Genomic DNA, 16,726 nt, shown 5'->3' with positions numbered 1-16,726 from the left:
ATCTTTAGAGTATTATATTTTTAAGATGAAGGAAATGTATTCGCAAGATAGCATTGAAGATGTTTTATTACTTAAATATGTTATCGATGGCATACCAGATCCTGTAATACAAAAAAAAACATATTTTACGGTTGTGAAATATATCTGAATTTAAGCAGAAGCTAAAACTTTATAAGAAAATGTGAGCAGATAAGTTTAGAAACTAAAAGCAAAAGCACAAACTTAAGATAAAAGAAAGCCCCCATCATCAAATCAAAATCAATCTAATGTAAATAAAGTGAAGTGTTTTAACTTCACTGGGTCACAAATCAACTGAGTATAAAAACAAAACAAAAGGAATAAAATGTAAGAAGTTGGGACATAAATCAACAGGCTGTACTTCTATTCAAAATGAAATTCTTGAGAAGGAAATATCTTTGATTCAGAAAATTATGGATAATGGTAGAATTATGAAAACTGTAGAAATTATCATTTAATTAACAGTTTGGTTGGCACTGCTTCAGATGTCACAATATGCAGAGTAGAGTTACATAAAGAAACTGGATCCCCAAATTAAATCCTAGAAATGCAATATTAATGGCCATTGAATTGAAGGAAATTTCTCCCATAGGCTTTTTTACTTCTCAAATTTGAATCGATGGTTTTTCAATTCATACAAAAAGTTTATGTCGTTAAGTCATTATGCAATCAAATTGTGTTATGTTTGGATGTAAATCGATTAAACATATCCATCACTAAGAATCATCTTCAAATAAGCTGTCAACAGAATAAAATTAATGTGAATTTGATAAGAGCATAACCACATAGTAACTTGTTGGGTAATGCGTAACCTAAAAACATCACTGTATCAGTGAGTAGTATTTATAGGTTGTTGGAATCGGATATCGTCTCTCAATGCAAACAATGATAGTTCTTTTATTCATGAAAGCGGAAGTCACTTAGAATTGAATCGCCTTACCCACATAGTGATGCAATTTCTGTTAATGAGACTGATTTAACTCACATCTTGAATGTTGAACAAAGAGAAATATTATATAAATTAAATTATATAAATTATGAATTCATATCAGCCTGTAAAACACACAATCCAATTTCAAGATGCAAATAAATTTACACCATGAAACTCTGGTTTGTCAAAATCAAAGATACAATCATTCACGGAGCAAAAATATTACTGATGAGCAAATTCAAGAGTGGTTGAATGATGATGTAATAAAGCCTAGTAGTTCAAATTATCCAGCACCTATAGTTTTGAGTAAAAGAAAGATAACTCATATCTATTACAAATTGATTATAAAAACTTAAACAAGAATAAACACTAAAGACAAATTCCCCGTCTTTAATTCCAGAAATCCTTGATCGCTTAGAACAGGCAAAGGTCTTCAGCGCACTAGATTTAAAAAAATGGCTTTTTCCACATAGACATCAATGAAAAATGCAGAAAATACACTGCATTCATAACACATAATGGTATTTATGAATTTCTTAAAGCTCCTTTTGGACTGTGTATCAGTCTGAATGTTTTCCAAAGGTATACTTATTCAATGTTTACAGAATTGCTAAATGATATGGATGATATAATTATCTATACGGATGATATAATCTTATCAACTAAGAATGAATATCAATTTTTTATAGAAATTAGAAAAAAATTTGCTTCAGAGTACAGATTACAAATAACTTTCAGAAAATGTCAATTTTTAAAACAAAAAATAAAATTTGGGGACATGTCATTGGAAACAGAACTGACCATCACTTTTCAAAACTATTGCTTTTCAAAATTTTACTCAGCCAAAAAATCTACAAAGCTTTTTAGGACTAACAGGATATTTTCATAAATCTATTCCACTTTATGCTAAGATAGCCAAACCCCTTCATGACCTGGGTAACTGCAAATTGTGTATAGTACACACTATACAACAAGAGCCAAGGAAAAGCAGAGGGGATTCTAAACCCTACAGTGAATGAAAACCTTCCATAAGGCACATTATGTTGATTTTGTTGGACCTCTTTAATGAATAAGAGATACCAAAACATTTTCACTGTGGTCAACATTTTCATAAAGTTCACCAGGTTTTTATCCAGTGAAATCTTCATTTATGCAGGAAGTCATAGCAAAATTGAGGCTACAACACTGTACTTGGAAATCATAACAGAATCATTTCTGACAGAGGTATTAATAGTGCCATTTATAATAGTGTCATTTGAAACTTATTGCACCAAAGAAGGAAGAGCAAATCAAAATTACTACTACTGGTATACCTAGAGGAAATGGACAAACTGAGCAGATCCATAGGATTTTAATTCCTGTTTCGTCAAAGTTGTCACATGAAGATTCTAAGAAATGTTTTAAGTATGTTCCAGATGTGTCAAGAATAATCAACAGTACAACCAAAAGAAGCACAAAGTATTCTCCGTTTGAACTGTTTGTAAGTATGAAAATGAAGAAAAAAGAAAATTTCAGGATTAGTGATAAACTGAATGAAGAATATTTAAATCAATTAATGCAAGAATGTGATGAAATGAGGTAGAATGCAAAAAAAAAAAATAAATAAATAAATAAATAAATAAATATTTTGAAGTTACAAGAAGAGATTAGTAAATAATTCAACAAGCAAGAAACCCAGACTATATAAGATAGGTGATTTAGTAGACATGCTGAGAAATCGGTAGTGGACAGGATTGAAATTAAGACCTAAACTTCATGGACCTTACAAAGTTACAGCTATCAAACTGGATCATAGATATGATATTGAGAAAATAGGATGCCAAGATGTACCTAATAAGACAGCCATTTCAGCTGACCATTTGAAGACATGGTCAAGTGATCAATGACTGCATCACATCAAATCTAAAGAAATTGATATTTTTTTGGTTTTTCTTTTGCATGTTACCCCATGATGGCGGATGATGATTTATCTTTTCATATGTTATCATTAACATGGATGCAAGAGAAATTCAACCCATGTTGTCCCCAAAATGCAACCCATGTTCTAGGAGCTTAATCATATTCTTTTAAATTTAGCTTAAAAAGCTTTAAATTCAAGCCAGAAACTGAACTAGAACAAGAGATTTCATTGTCAGGCAATTGTACATACTTTTCAAATATAATTTTGAACCCTATATGAAATGACTCCTATATGACTCAATTTGATTGTCATCATTATATTCTATATGATCATGAAGTTCAGAATCAATCTTAAATAAATGCTATGACTTATCCAAAATTTTATTAAATATGACTGAAATATGCTCACTTTCAATCTTGGTATCAGCTGTCAACTCATCGAACTGGTTACAAGCAGTCGTAAATTGGCAACATAAATTTGTTCTTTCTTTCTTCAAATTATCCATAACATTATCTACATTATCATTCTTCTTCATTTCATTCATTTTTAATTTCAGTTACATATGCTCAAATGTATCAACAATGAAATTTCAATATCGCAGAAAGTTCTAATTACTTAATTCATAATAGATAAACACTTTTCTTGCAGATGCCACATAATGTTGACTATCGACATACAAAGTTAATATAATCCAATAACTTAAATATATTTATTTACAGAAGTTTACATACAGGAGTAAAATTAAGATACGTTTTGAATTACTTAAATTTGGCTTACAAACATTTTCCTTTTGAATATATACCTTAAAAACTAGTTGCCAAATCCTAAGAGTTAAGCATTACAATTTGCAGTGAAATAATAATATGATTCTCAACAAGTACAGTGGTTTCAGGATAATTATGTATATGGTAAAATTGTGTGGAATACAAAAAATGGAAGGATTATTTGAAGGCCTCCTCTATTTTCTTGAGAGTTCTGGTCTGTATTCAACAAGTAAATTTTGATACTCTATTCCAAAAACACAAAATCGAGTCAAAGCATGGCACAAATGCTTCAAAAGACTTCTTGGAAAAATCTCATGTTGGTGTTTACACAATAAATGATAAGCTTAGAAAGGAACAGTTACAATTGCAGTGTAGAGCATAAAATTTCATTCACATGATAGCTCTTATGCCAACTCACAAGAAATACGTTGAATGAGACTCACTACTGAGTACACTACTGAGTACAGAACAAATCAATCAGCTGTAAATTTCTTGCATACTGAAATTATTCACGTAAAATATCATATTTCTGAATATTAGCCAGTCCATCAGTCAAAAGAGCATTTTTCTTCAAAAATTTAGCCAAATTCAAAAACTGTACATAAACTGAAATGAAAAAATAATAATAAGAATAATAATAATAATCCTGTAGTATTCAAACATGTCATGATGTGGGCGAAAATATTGCCAAGCAGGTAACAGGGATGGAATATTATCCACTGAAATCACTGTAAAGTAAAACAGCAAATACCAATGTTGATATTTTAACTCTGGTAACCCTATCTGAAGCTAGCACATTTTCTCCATCCATTTGTAACCTTACATATGATCTGTGGTATCTGTACCCTTTTGTTTTTGTCTAATTCTGTAAGAAATATTTTAACTTTGGTAATCCTATCTGAAGCTAGCACATTTTCCCCATCCATTTGCAACCTTGCATATGATCTGTGGTATCTGTGCACTTTTGTTTTTGTCTGAAGGATTAGTGGGAAGAGAAACTCTTATATGGGAAATTTCACATTACAGATGATCAAGTTTGCTGAAATTTCTAACAATAGTATGGCTGCATGACATTTCTCCTAACTAAAAGATAAGTTTGACAGTAAAGAAAAAAAATAGTGGAGATGCCAAAATGCAAAAGGGTAGCACATGGCCAATTTTTATAAGTCAGGCAACCATTTTGCCAACATGAGATTTGCATTTTGACGATGACGCAAACAACCAGCAATGTAGACAAAAGCAAAACACAACTCATTTTTAAGAAATGAATAGGTCATTCCATTTAAAATTTATTTTTTCATAAACTTGAGAAATATTTACTAAGGAAACAAAAAGTGCTATATTTGGCAATTTAGAGCTTGTACCCAGCAAATAGAAAAGTATAGTTTGACCACCTTAACTGCGAACATGAGCACAAACATGCATGTGCCATTTGGACCGATTTAGTCTTAAAATAGGGTGGATGAAATCAGGGTAGAATCATTTCATAGAGATTTTTTTTTCCTTTATTATTTTCCCTCAGTTTATTTTAACAGCATTCAAAGGGCACAAACATAAGAGTACTTTTAGGTAACCTTAGCTGATATGCTGATCATCATTTATTATTACATCGCATTAATGTGCATTTATTTATTTATATATTCGTAAAAATACAAGTGTTATCCAAATTAGTTTTATTTTATAATAAAATGTAATAACTAAATTTTATTATAATTGTAATTATAATTATTCAGTTATTATATTTTACTGTATGCTTTTCATTATTATAATTATATTACAATTGATAATTATTTTACCCTTTTTCTCTAAAATCTATGCGTATTTTTACAAACTAAAATAAAAAATCCTTATTAATTCATTATAATGATTATACAGTGATAAATAATTGTTATAGTTACTTAAATAATTATAATGACTATAATAAAATAAATATTATATCGCTTTGATTTTAACTGGGTATTAGATGCACTGGGGAGGAGGGGAGGTAAAAAGAAAAATTTCTTACCTCTATACTTCTTATTATTCTGTGTCATAGTCACTATGCATATCCAAGGTGTCATCCTCTTCATCAAAAGAAATAATTAAAGATTCACATAAATCTTCCATTAAACCCTCTTTTTTCCAGTAGTCATTCTGTACGTTTTCTACATGGGTGCAGTACTTCTTCCAGTTTTCTGTCGTTACACTTTCAAGAGCTTCTTCTGTAATTTTTAATAACTTATCCATTGCCATGTCTCCAGCATGCTGCAGCTCCCTACAGATTGCTTTATTTCACCCCATACAAATTCAATTGCATTAACACAATTGCCCCCATCGCAATGGTACAGGGGCAGACGTAGAGAAAGAAAAAAACATTTTTTCGAGCATTGAATCTAATTTATACGACTCTTCTTAAGGAGCCTTTTGGGTTAGAGAAGGAAATGCGTGTGGTCAAACGTCGAAGGATATTTTTTACTATTTATTATTTTTTGTGAATTTATGTATGCCAATATACAGATTGTAGTTCAGATAATTAGGAAATTTTTGGATGTTGTTAAGGAATTTTGTTTGACTGAAGACATGGAACTAAATAAGGTAAGTGGATATTTCCTTTGTGTAGTGCGAAGACGAATTTCCTTTTTTATGTTAATTCATTGTTTGATTTAAAAAGTAGTTTATTGAGATTATATATTTTTTGTTGGCTGCTTTGACTTTTTAAGTGAATATAGATTGATGTGTACATGGACAAAGTCAAGGGAGTGGGCAATGCTTAGTTTGTGCTATTCTCCGATTGTTTTTCAAGTGAAAAATAGGTCGATATGTACATGGATACCGAGTTTGTCCAATTCTTTGGCTTTGGGTAGCAGCAATATTTGGCGCAAAAATTGCCACTACACAAAATTGGTGATAATTTAATGCTCCGAACAAGTACCTTAAATTATGGCAGTTGACAACACATAATTAGATGGATACCACTCCAGGTGTTACAACTTCTGATGACTAGTTTAAAAACAATTAATTCTTAAACAATGATGAAATATTCAAGTATTTATTGGCAAAGCCAATGAAAAAGATGACAAATCCAAAAACGAAAAGAAGAAAATGTAAATGATGTCAAAGCAAAAGCAGTAAAGGAATTGGCAATTTCACTTTTAAAAAAGGCTATGCTACAACCTACCCCAAGAAAGAACTATTGATTTCTCTTTGAATGCAGTATTTCTTTCTTTAAACATACATTTTTAAAAATGTATGCTATGATTATTCAATTTAAAAACACAGAGATGTAATAAATTTGTGTGAGCTACCGCTTTTATAATTTCCTCCCTTCCCTGCTCAAGTGATGTTTTCACATCATTTGATTCAACCAATCATTTCATTACTCAATCAAAAGTCCAGTTTCAAGGTAGCTGGTTAAAAGGGTGCTTACTGAATGTATTTTTTAATTAAATAACTTTCAAAAAATTTCATTTAAGCTTTTATGCTCTATTTATTCATCTCCACTGATTTTATAATTAACGCATTTTGTATGGTCTATCTATCATATGCAACTATGTTGCTTAGCGGTAATATGAATAATAGTAACATACGATGTAATATGAAAACTTCAGAAATGCAGTGTTATCAACTAATGTGTTGAAGGATATGTAGATGTCTCACCACATAAGAGATATTTATACAAGTTGATTACAAATAAGTTGACTAAGTTAAAAATCTGTTCTAATAAAAATATACCAATCCATACATTATATGAAACACTATTTTTTTCCCTTGTGTCACTTAAAAGTGCTGATTTTAAATGGGTACTAATACCTGCCTCACTTTTAAATGGTAATCCGAGAAACAGGTACTAGTACCCATCCTGCTTATAAGTGGCAATCTGCAAAACGAGTACAAATACCTGCTCCTGCTCATAATGTGTTAAAAAAAAAAAACATTTTTAAGCAATCAATAATCAAATAAATTTATATGCATTTTTTTTTTTTTTTTTTTTTTTTTTTTTTTTTTTTTTTTTGTATCTCACTTACTTTATATTTTATGATTTTTTTTTTCATTTTTTATCCACTGCAGCAAATAAAATTCAAAGCTTTTGTAAATTAATTCTGATACAGATTTTAACGAGCCTAGTGCTAGAAAGAAGTTTCAGAAACTTTCATTTCCTCCATGTAAGTATTATTTAAAATAGCCACAACAATAACACATAAATAACTTCCTATCTAATAATAAACACATGAAAAAACATAATATATTAAAACTTACTTGCATGTATAATTGAGTTGATGCAGACCTTGATCTCAGAAATTTGCTTTTCTAAACCATGCAAATTTTCAAATTTAGTGCTACTTGAGAAAGTTTCATATTCATTACATTTTTTTAAATCAACATGAAAATTTGTATGCTTATTAATTGAAAAATACTGTGACACAAGAACAGAACATTTATCCACATTTGAAACTGATCGAAAATGTTCAGCAACAGATGATTTGTTTAATACTCCAGGCTTTGAAGATTTTGGCGTTGAGCACTGAAAAGACTTCCTGGAAAGTGCTGAAAAGCTAGTACTGTGACTTTCATTGATAGAATCTTCTACACTGGAACTATTGCTTTCATTCAAATTCAGATATTTTAACCTCATACAAATATCATCTAAAGTCTTTTTAGATTTCTTTCTTTCAGGAGCTTTCATATTTTCAGAGCTTATGGCAGAACTTTCTATTGCATCAATAGTAATGGAAAATGGATAGCCCAAGAAACGAAAATTCAAATTCATTCCCTCTGTAATATATATGTAAGCTATAAAAAAATTAACATAGATATAAAATTATGAGCCATTATTATAAATAAATTTAATCATATAATTTTTATGTTAATATAATATATGACAAAATATCCACTTTTACACAAATGCAAAATTCAAGTGAAAATAATGGCATATAAATCTCTGTAAAATATCATGAAGCATGATGAGTACGAATAAGCATGATTTTCTCTCCTTTAAAGAGTGCTTAGATAATATTTTAAGGTTCAGTGACATTAAGGTAATTATATTTTTTATGCTTTTAATGTGTGAATGATACATCTTTTACATACTGCATCTACCAAATTTGGGAAGAGTTTCATGCCCTGCCCCAGAGTTAACAACATTAGTAGAAAATTTCAAACCACAGTCAAATAAGTAATGCTCAGATGTTTTAATGTACATAAGTAAACAAAATAATTAAGAAATTTTAAGTAACAACCAGTTATTTTAATGCGTATGTAAATGAATGATTAGAAAATTTGTGAACTATGGAATGCAAAAGTAATATTCCGATAAGATTAATATGAATGATGAAAGTGTTTTATTTAGCGATTTGAAAGTTATGTATTTAAATGCATCTTAAGAAAAATACTGCAGGGAGCTGATAAATTAATCAAATGTTTATTTAATCTAGAAAATAATTAAATGTGTTACTGACTTAATACTGTATGTGTTATTTGAGTTATTTTACTTGATGGTCTGTCCAGTCACTCTATTTGGTTGAGTCTATGGCTTTTAAAAAACACTGGAGACTAACTAGGGTATCATTAACTATTTTTATAAGTTAAAAATTACATAACACAATTTATGTTATACATATACTCACCACTTCTTTTATATTTGTCATTATCGAAGAATGATTACTGTGAATTATTTGGTTATTTGAAGGTGCCAAGAAATTATTTAAACTCATTTTATTATTTATGGGGAACTGATTGACTGATATGTATGAATATTTCTTTGCTGGTTTTTGAGAGTTTGAATTCATGGAAAGTAATTTGTAATATAGCTCTAGAGATTTACAAAATTGATTGATTATTTAGTTTATGTGTTTTGAAGTATTTTTTTTTTTTTTTTTTTAAGAGATAGCATTCTAATTACCCAAGCACTAGCGACGACAATTTATTTCTCTTTAATGTCAAATAGGTGTGAATTTGACTTTTGATTGAATTAACTGATTTTAAGGATATGTTTAGGTTTCATTTGGGTTTAGATCAATCAAACAGTTCCTCCAACACTGAGTTCAGAGTTTTCAATTTATAATTTTAGTTGGCTACCTAGATGCTTTATTTTTATGGCACCAGTGAAAGTCAAGTGTAGTTAAGCTGAATAGGTCAATCAGTTAGTTTGAAAAATAAGTAAATTATTATTATGCAATTTTATATATGTAAGATGAAACAAAATATGATAGCTGTTTTAAAAAAAATAATTGGCGACTTCAAAATTAACATTCTACGAGGGCTATCCAGAAAGTAGATTACGTTTTGGAATAAAAAAATAAACAAAGTATAGGAAACAAATTTTATTATATACAGATGAGCCACACTCAAATACTACTTTTCTACATAGTCACCATACAAATTAAGGCATTTATCGTAGCGATGTACGAGCTTGGAAATTCCTTCGTCGAAAAATTCGGCCGCCTGCGCCTTCAACCACTTCGTTACCTCTTCTTGCCTTCCATCTTGCACAAAACTTGTGGTAACCAAGCTTTTCGCTGATGATTTCGTGCAACAAACTTCGCGAAATTTGTGGAAAACTCAAAGAAAGTTCCGTTATTGTGAAATTTCGATTTTCACGGACTTTAGCATCGACTTTTTCGAGAAGTTCGGCGGTCACTATGCTGGGTCTCCCACTTCGATCTTCGTCGTGAACATTGGTTCGGCCATTTTGAAATCTTATGACCCACTGACGCACTCCACCTTCAGTGATAATGTTGTCCCCATACACTTCACGAAGCTGCCGATAGATTTCTATCGGTTTACAGTTTTTTGCAGTCAGAAACCTTATTACTGAGCGCACCTCGCAGCTCGCGGGATTTTCAATTAACGCAGACATTTCAAACCGTCACAGTATCTGAACGGAGCACAGCACGAACCTCTCACTAGCACGGCTAGATGCAGACTGAGCTGCGCAACGCTCTGACCCCAAGATGGCCGCGCTAGCCCCGCCCCTAGCGGACACAGACGGAAACGTAATCTACTTCCTGGATGGCCCTCGTAGATTTGGTGCTCAGCCCCTAAATTCATCTGTTCTCCTGGATTTGAGATCTTTCTACGTTACATAATGTTTCAATGCAAATACCTCTTGTCCAATCAAATCACTTGAAACCAAAACTTTCTCTAACTCAAACTGTAACTATTGACTGTCTCCCTTCTTCCTCTGTGTTGCAGCATTCTCTTTCACTCACACTTTCCTGCTGGCAAGATGCTGCTGTTCCATGCTGCTGTTCCATGCTGCTGCTTATTTGCCTAAGATGATATCGTACTTCAAAGTGGAACTTATATTCAACTTGTAACAGACCTATTTAAGTGTAATTGAACTATTTTATTCACGCCATGAACTCATGAACTGTAACCGAACTATTTTATTTAAAACGCCATCTCGTGGCGATATGAAAAAAAGTCAGTCGACCTCCAGCCGCCATGATGATAGCTTACTATGTTATGTTATTCTCAATGTTTGATGTTCCATTTGGTATATGTTTCATTTTTTATGTATATTTCTTTTGTTTGTAACTGTTCCTGTGTGCTCTGTTAATAAATCCTTTTAAAGCTAGCCGGCATTAGTGTCTATTGAGGAATGGCTACATCACATTGGCGCCCAACGTGGGGCCAATGTGATGTAGCCGTTCCTCAATAGACACTAATGCCGGCTAGCTTTAAAAGGATTTATTAACAGAGCACACAGGAACGGTTACAAACCATAATTAAGAAATATCTTATCTGGAAAAGAATGATTTGATATTCATAAAAAATAAAGATTCTGATTCTTCAAGCTCAGTTGTGCTAAATGTGTCATCATGATTTTCCACTCAGCTACAGTCTTCTCAGTCATGATGTATATCGAAAGCTGTTAAAAAATCTAATGTTTTCATCTATGCATTTTAAAATCATTACAATTTTAAAAGTCAAGACAGGATAAACCTGGTGAAAGTTTCTCGAATGGTCTTCGAACTCTGCTGCCTCAAATTTCCAGTGAATCATCAAATTTGTTTCCGGCATTCTCAAATATGCTTTGAAAGTCATCGAGTATCTGTAAATTCAAAATCTAAAAGAGAAGAAAAAGTGCTTCGAATCAAGGTCAGTGTCACAACATAGTGAAATATGCTTAATGAATCTTGCTTGCTTCGAATATTCACAATGTTTATGCATTTCCAATCATCGCATAAAAGAAAATTAAACATCTAGAGTGCTTTGAAACATCTAGAGTGCTAGAACACTTATCAGTGAAATGTGAAAATATGAACAAAATAATGTTTTGCACTCTAGCATTTTTCAGTGTTCTTATTCAAAGAACGGAATATTATCAAAACTCATCAAAGATGTTGAAATGGTATTAAGTTACAAAATCAAAGTTTTTAATTGAGTAAGTTATGTTTTAAAGTAATTTTGCATTTGTAAGTAATTGCATTGTTTTATGATTTATTGATGGTAATATTTTGCTTAAATCATTTTAAGGTGAAAGTTAATCATTTAAAAATTTTATGATTTACTTATAATGTAGTTTCGTATATTTGAATCGAAAAAAAAAATACTCAATTTGATAAAAATTAGGTAAAGAATTTGAAGACACTTTGCTGATGGTGCTTTATGTTGATGATGGCGACAATGCCATCATCAACATAAAGCGCCATCAGCATCTTATGTCCATAGTCATTTCGTATGAACAGGCAGTTGTCAGATTTACTTTGTATCATGCCATGTTTCTTCAGCACATCAGTAAACTTGGCATTCCAACATCGTCCAGCTTGTTTCAAGCCGTATAAAGGTTGAAGCATCTTGCATACACGCTTACTTCCGTCATTATAGCCTTCAGGTTTATGCATGTAGATCTCCTCAGTTAAGTCACCGTAAAGGAATGCCGTCTCCATGTCAATTTGATATAAGCTGAGATTCTTTTTGGCTGCCGTTGCAGTAGTGTCATAGCAACACACCGGGCTTAATGTGCCTTTGTAGTCCATATTCACCATCTGGGTGTACCCTTTTGCTACTACACTGGCCTTGAATCTCTCGATTGAGCCATCTGGATTTGTCTTCACTCTGTAAATCCAGCGATTGTCGAGAATTTTATGTCCGTTAGGTGGCTCAACAAGTTGCCATGTTCCATGTTTCCAGTCGGCGTATTCAGGAGACTTTATTGCTTCATCATATGTTTTAGGCTCTTCCAACTTCAGAATGCTGTTATACATGTCGTAGTCATTAAATCTGAGAGGCTGATGGATAGTTGAACAGTTTCGCAATGTACGCTCAGTCATCTGGGTTGATTCATCTTCATCAGTGCACAGATCACCAGCCCCCTGTGTGTCTGCATCATTGCATGCATCTTCCAAAATAAACTTCATACCGCTTGATAGACCGGTGTTAGATGCTAATTTTGAAGGTTGGGAAGTAGGATCGATTTGCTGTTTATTGAACACTACTTTGCACTTTTTATCGTATCATTCTTTATGGTATGAAAATGTGATACCCATCGTAATCACAATAACCAACCAAATAGCCCTTTATAGCCTTGTCATCTAATTTACCTCTGCTGACATTTGGTAAATGTACAAATGCAGCTGATCCAAAAACTCAAATTCTGCTGATTGCAGGCTTGCGTCCAAACCATTCCTCAAATGGAGATTTTCCCGTAGTCTTACTTGGTCCAGTTCGATTGAGAACGTAGACAGCTGTAGATGTTGCTTATGCCCATAGGGACTGTGGTAGGCCTGAATCCTTGATCATAATGCGAACTGCATTCATTATTGTACGATTCTCTCTTTCAACCAATCCATTTTGTTCTGGTGTTATATGGCATTGTGATTCACAGCTTGATTCCTGCATCATCAGTCATTTTCACCAATTTATCACTGTCAAATTCACGACCACTGTCTGTGACCTGTTCTTTTACATTTATACCCTCTTTGTTGGTTCGAACAAGAAACTGCTTGATTTTATCCACAGCCTCGTCTTTATGTCTCAGAAATTCTACATGTTGAAACTTAGAGTAATCGTCCTTAATCACTAAATATACTTCTTTCCACCTCTTGATAAGACTGGCGATTTGAGTAAGTCTGCATGTATTATCTCACCAGAGTTTTGTGTTTTGAACCGTTTTGGTTTAAATGTTCATCGACTTTGTTTATCATATGAACATGGCTCACAAAATAGTCCATTGTCGATAAAATCTATACCATTTTGGCGCAGGTACTGTTTCACATACTATATTCCTTGATGCCCAAGTCATCGATGCCAAAGTGATAATGGCAATTTTGTCGTCGTCTTCATTGCTGTCTTGGGAAAAGGAGTTGTCATTTTTGTCAACCAATTACGCTGCAGCAGGAGAACCCCCTTGTGGGTTGACTGGTTTTGCACATAGTTCAAAGACTCTATCTGATGAACATGGGGCTTCTAAAAGTATATTATCTGGGGTCTTCTTGCGAAAGAAACAACAAATCATATCGTCTGAATCACCAAAGTTCGAGATTCATCGCTTCATTGCCTTTGAGGCTGATAACAGATTTCTGTCAATTTCTGGTGAGTACAGTACAATAGTGAGATCAATAGATTTTTGTATGTTTCCAACCGTCGTGCACATGTCAATGTCCCCACAGCCATACGTTGATATTGTCTGTTGGTTATCGATTGTGATTTCTGCTTGTTTGTAAAAGTGACTGAAGTAAAAAGTTTGTAAAAGTGACGTCTTGAAATACTCGGCTGAATTTGTAATGTGTGCTGTAGCTCCCTCGTCTTTAAGCCACACATTTTGGTCACAATCATCTTCTTGACAAGCAAACGCACTACATTGAGTATTTGCAAAGAAGGTCTCTGTTTTGCCATTTGTCGTGGTTGGCATGTCAGGGAAAACTGGGCAAAATTTACCAATGTGCCCGGGTTTATTACATTGGAAACAGATGCTATTGAAACCTTTCACACCATCACTGGTCTTACTAAGTCTGTTCATCGTTTCGGCATTATTTGTTGTCAAGGGTTGGGATTGGCTGACCATCCGAGGTTTTTTACCACCCTTCTTCCATTTCTTTCCACTGTGTTTTGTGCTATAAATAGCATTTGCCAAAAATGTTATCATACTTTCGCTTCTAAGCTCTTGATTTCTTCTTTGCAGCCGCATGTTGATCTGTTCGATCAGTTTTTCAGGTGACTTTTCCGTTTTTGGCATTAAGTTTCACTGATTTGAACTCGAGATATTCGCAATCAGGAAGAATAAATAAGATTCGTGGTGCTAGCAAATTCTGCAGCAACTTTCCTTCACCACTCAACTCTTGCTTACGTTGAAGATCTACCCACAAGAATACATAAACGTGCAAGTGATTGCATTACACTTTCGTCTTTCTCGATCCAAAAAGTGAAAAACTGTTGCAGAAGAATGTCCAATTTCACACTTGACACCTTCTCAAAATTACTTAATAACTCATTCCATATTGCTAGTGAAGAATTACCATGCATACTGATCAAATTTAAAACAATCAGTAATACATTTGTGCGAATGATCACAGCAGCTTTCACATTCGTCTTTGTATATGCTTTTGCGGCTTTGTTGTACTTGCGTATTGTTTTTTCATTCACGCTTTCTGCTGGAGCTTTTGGCTTGACAAGGGAATTATCGAAGATGCCTGCACAATCATTGAGCACAAAGAGTTTATTTCAAATTTCCAATCAGTCCAGTTGGATAAACCTTCAAATTTGGTACACTGAACAAAATTTTCAGCTTCTATATTATGTCACCATTAACCAGGAAATATGCAGCCAAAAAAAAAAAAAAAGGCTATCAGTACATTGTAGCATCTACCTACACACTGTTCAGGTGGAAGTGTTGAAATGAAAAACGAAAGTAAAAAAAATCCGTGATTCAAATACGTCAACATAGCCATCGTTACTTTATTTTGTGCAGTTAAACGCTGCTAAAACCCATAACCTGTTATAAAATTAACAAACAAAGTGATGGCTAATTGAATTTTTGGACTTTATTAACAAAAAAAAAGTAAAGAGAACTTATGTACATCTTATTGTTTACATGACAACTTTTAGAATGATGAAAATAATAGTGATGCCAGATGCATAAAACATAATAAAACAACAAAACAATGATGCCACTGAAACTGCACATAATATCAATTAAAATACTCAATTCTCAACAGCTTACACTTCCCTGCTGGCAAGATGCTGCTGTTCCATGCTGCTGCTTATTTGCCTAAGAGGGCATAGTACTTCAAAATGGAACTTATTGTATTCAACTATAGTTAAGAAATATCTTGTCTGAAAAAGAATGATTTGCTATGCATAAAAAATAAAGATAGTGATTCTTCAAGCTCAGTTGTGCTAAATGTGACATCATGCTTTTCCACTCAGCCCTCCTGTCAGCCACTACGGTCTTCTCAGTCATGCTAAATATCAAAAGCTGTGAAAACTTCTAATGTTTTCATCTAAGCATTTTAAAATCATGACATTTATATAACAACTGCATAGTCATCGACCTACACAAAACATCAAAGAACAGAAAAAAATCCACTATAAATTTACTACAATGTTAAATCATGTTATGCAAAACTTAGTATGTACACCCAAATTGCAAATACCTTTAAAACACTTTTCTACATATTGTGTAATACAATTAAATCGGGGTTCGTACACATTTCTGCACACGAAAATTAAGTACTTTTAAGGACTTTTAAGGACCATTAATGAAAAAATTAAGGACCTATGAGAAAATGGGAACTGAATAAATTCAATTAAAAATATTATCTATGCCTGAATTTCACTTTTGTGATACCATCCTAAAAATAAAATACATCTCTAAGTAGTCTGCAATATTACTAAACATGAATTAACATAATTATTAATCAGTTTGAGAATAAAATAAACTTTATGCAATTTATCAAGTAGCATTAAATATTTTACACTTACAACAGATGGACATATTTGAAAGAAGATCAGTGACATTTACGTTTTACTCACAGTTAGCTTTATGTTGATTTTTTTAAATTTCTCATTTTGCCACGTACTTGGTCAGTCTAGAGGTTGAGTAAATAGCAGGTAGATTTTATGTCAAACAGCATAGGTTAAAATGAGAAATAAGATCATAATCAGTATGATTCAGAACAAAAGACTGAATGC

At 32.5% G+C, this 16,726-nt stretch overlaps 1 protein-coding gene across 7 annotated transcripts in view; it reads right to left on the bottom strand.

The window, feature by feature from the left end:
* Positions 1-16,726, bottom strand: part of LOC118190863 (ATPase family gene 2 protein homolog A) — a 99,702-nt gene that overhangs the window by 71,062 nt on the left and 11,914 nt on the right. For 5 of the 7 annotated variants that reach the window (XR_015041714.1, XM_085818885.1, XM_035361648.2 and 2 more), the window contains exon 3: positions 7,850-8,383. Coding sequence is in view for 6 of the 7 variants with exons in the window: in XM_085818885.1 (XP_085675011.1) it covers positions 7,850-8,383 (534 nt within the window). In the remaining variant the exon portion in view is untranslated. Of the gene's footprint in view, positions 1-3,257; positions 3,409-5,618; positions 6,394-7,849; positions 8,384-16,726 lie in introns of those variants that run through there. The other 2 variants (XM_085818888.1, XM_085818887.1) reach the window with 2 other exon arrangements.

The sequence above is a fragment of the Stegodyphus dumicola genome, chromosome 6 (assembly GCF_044657685.1).
Source record: "Stegodyphus dumicola isolate Sdum_Otavi_A_Nest chromosome 6, ASM4465768v1".
Lineage (NCBI taxonomy): Eukaryota > Metazoa > Arthropoda > Arachnida > Araneae > Eresidae > Stegodyphus > Stegodyphus dumicola.
The sequence above is the reverse complement of the archived record's forward strand: the minus strand, read 5'-3'. Positions and strand labels throughout refer to the sequence as shown.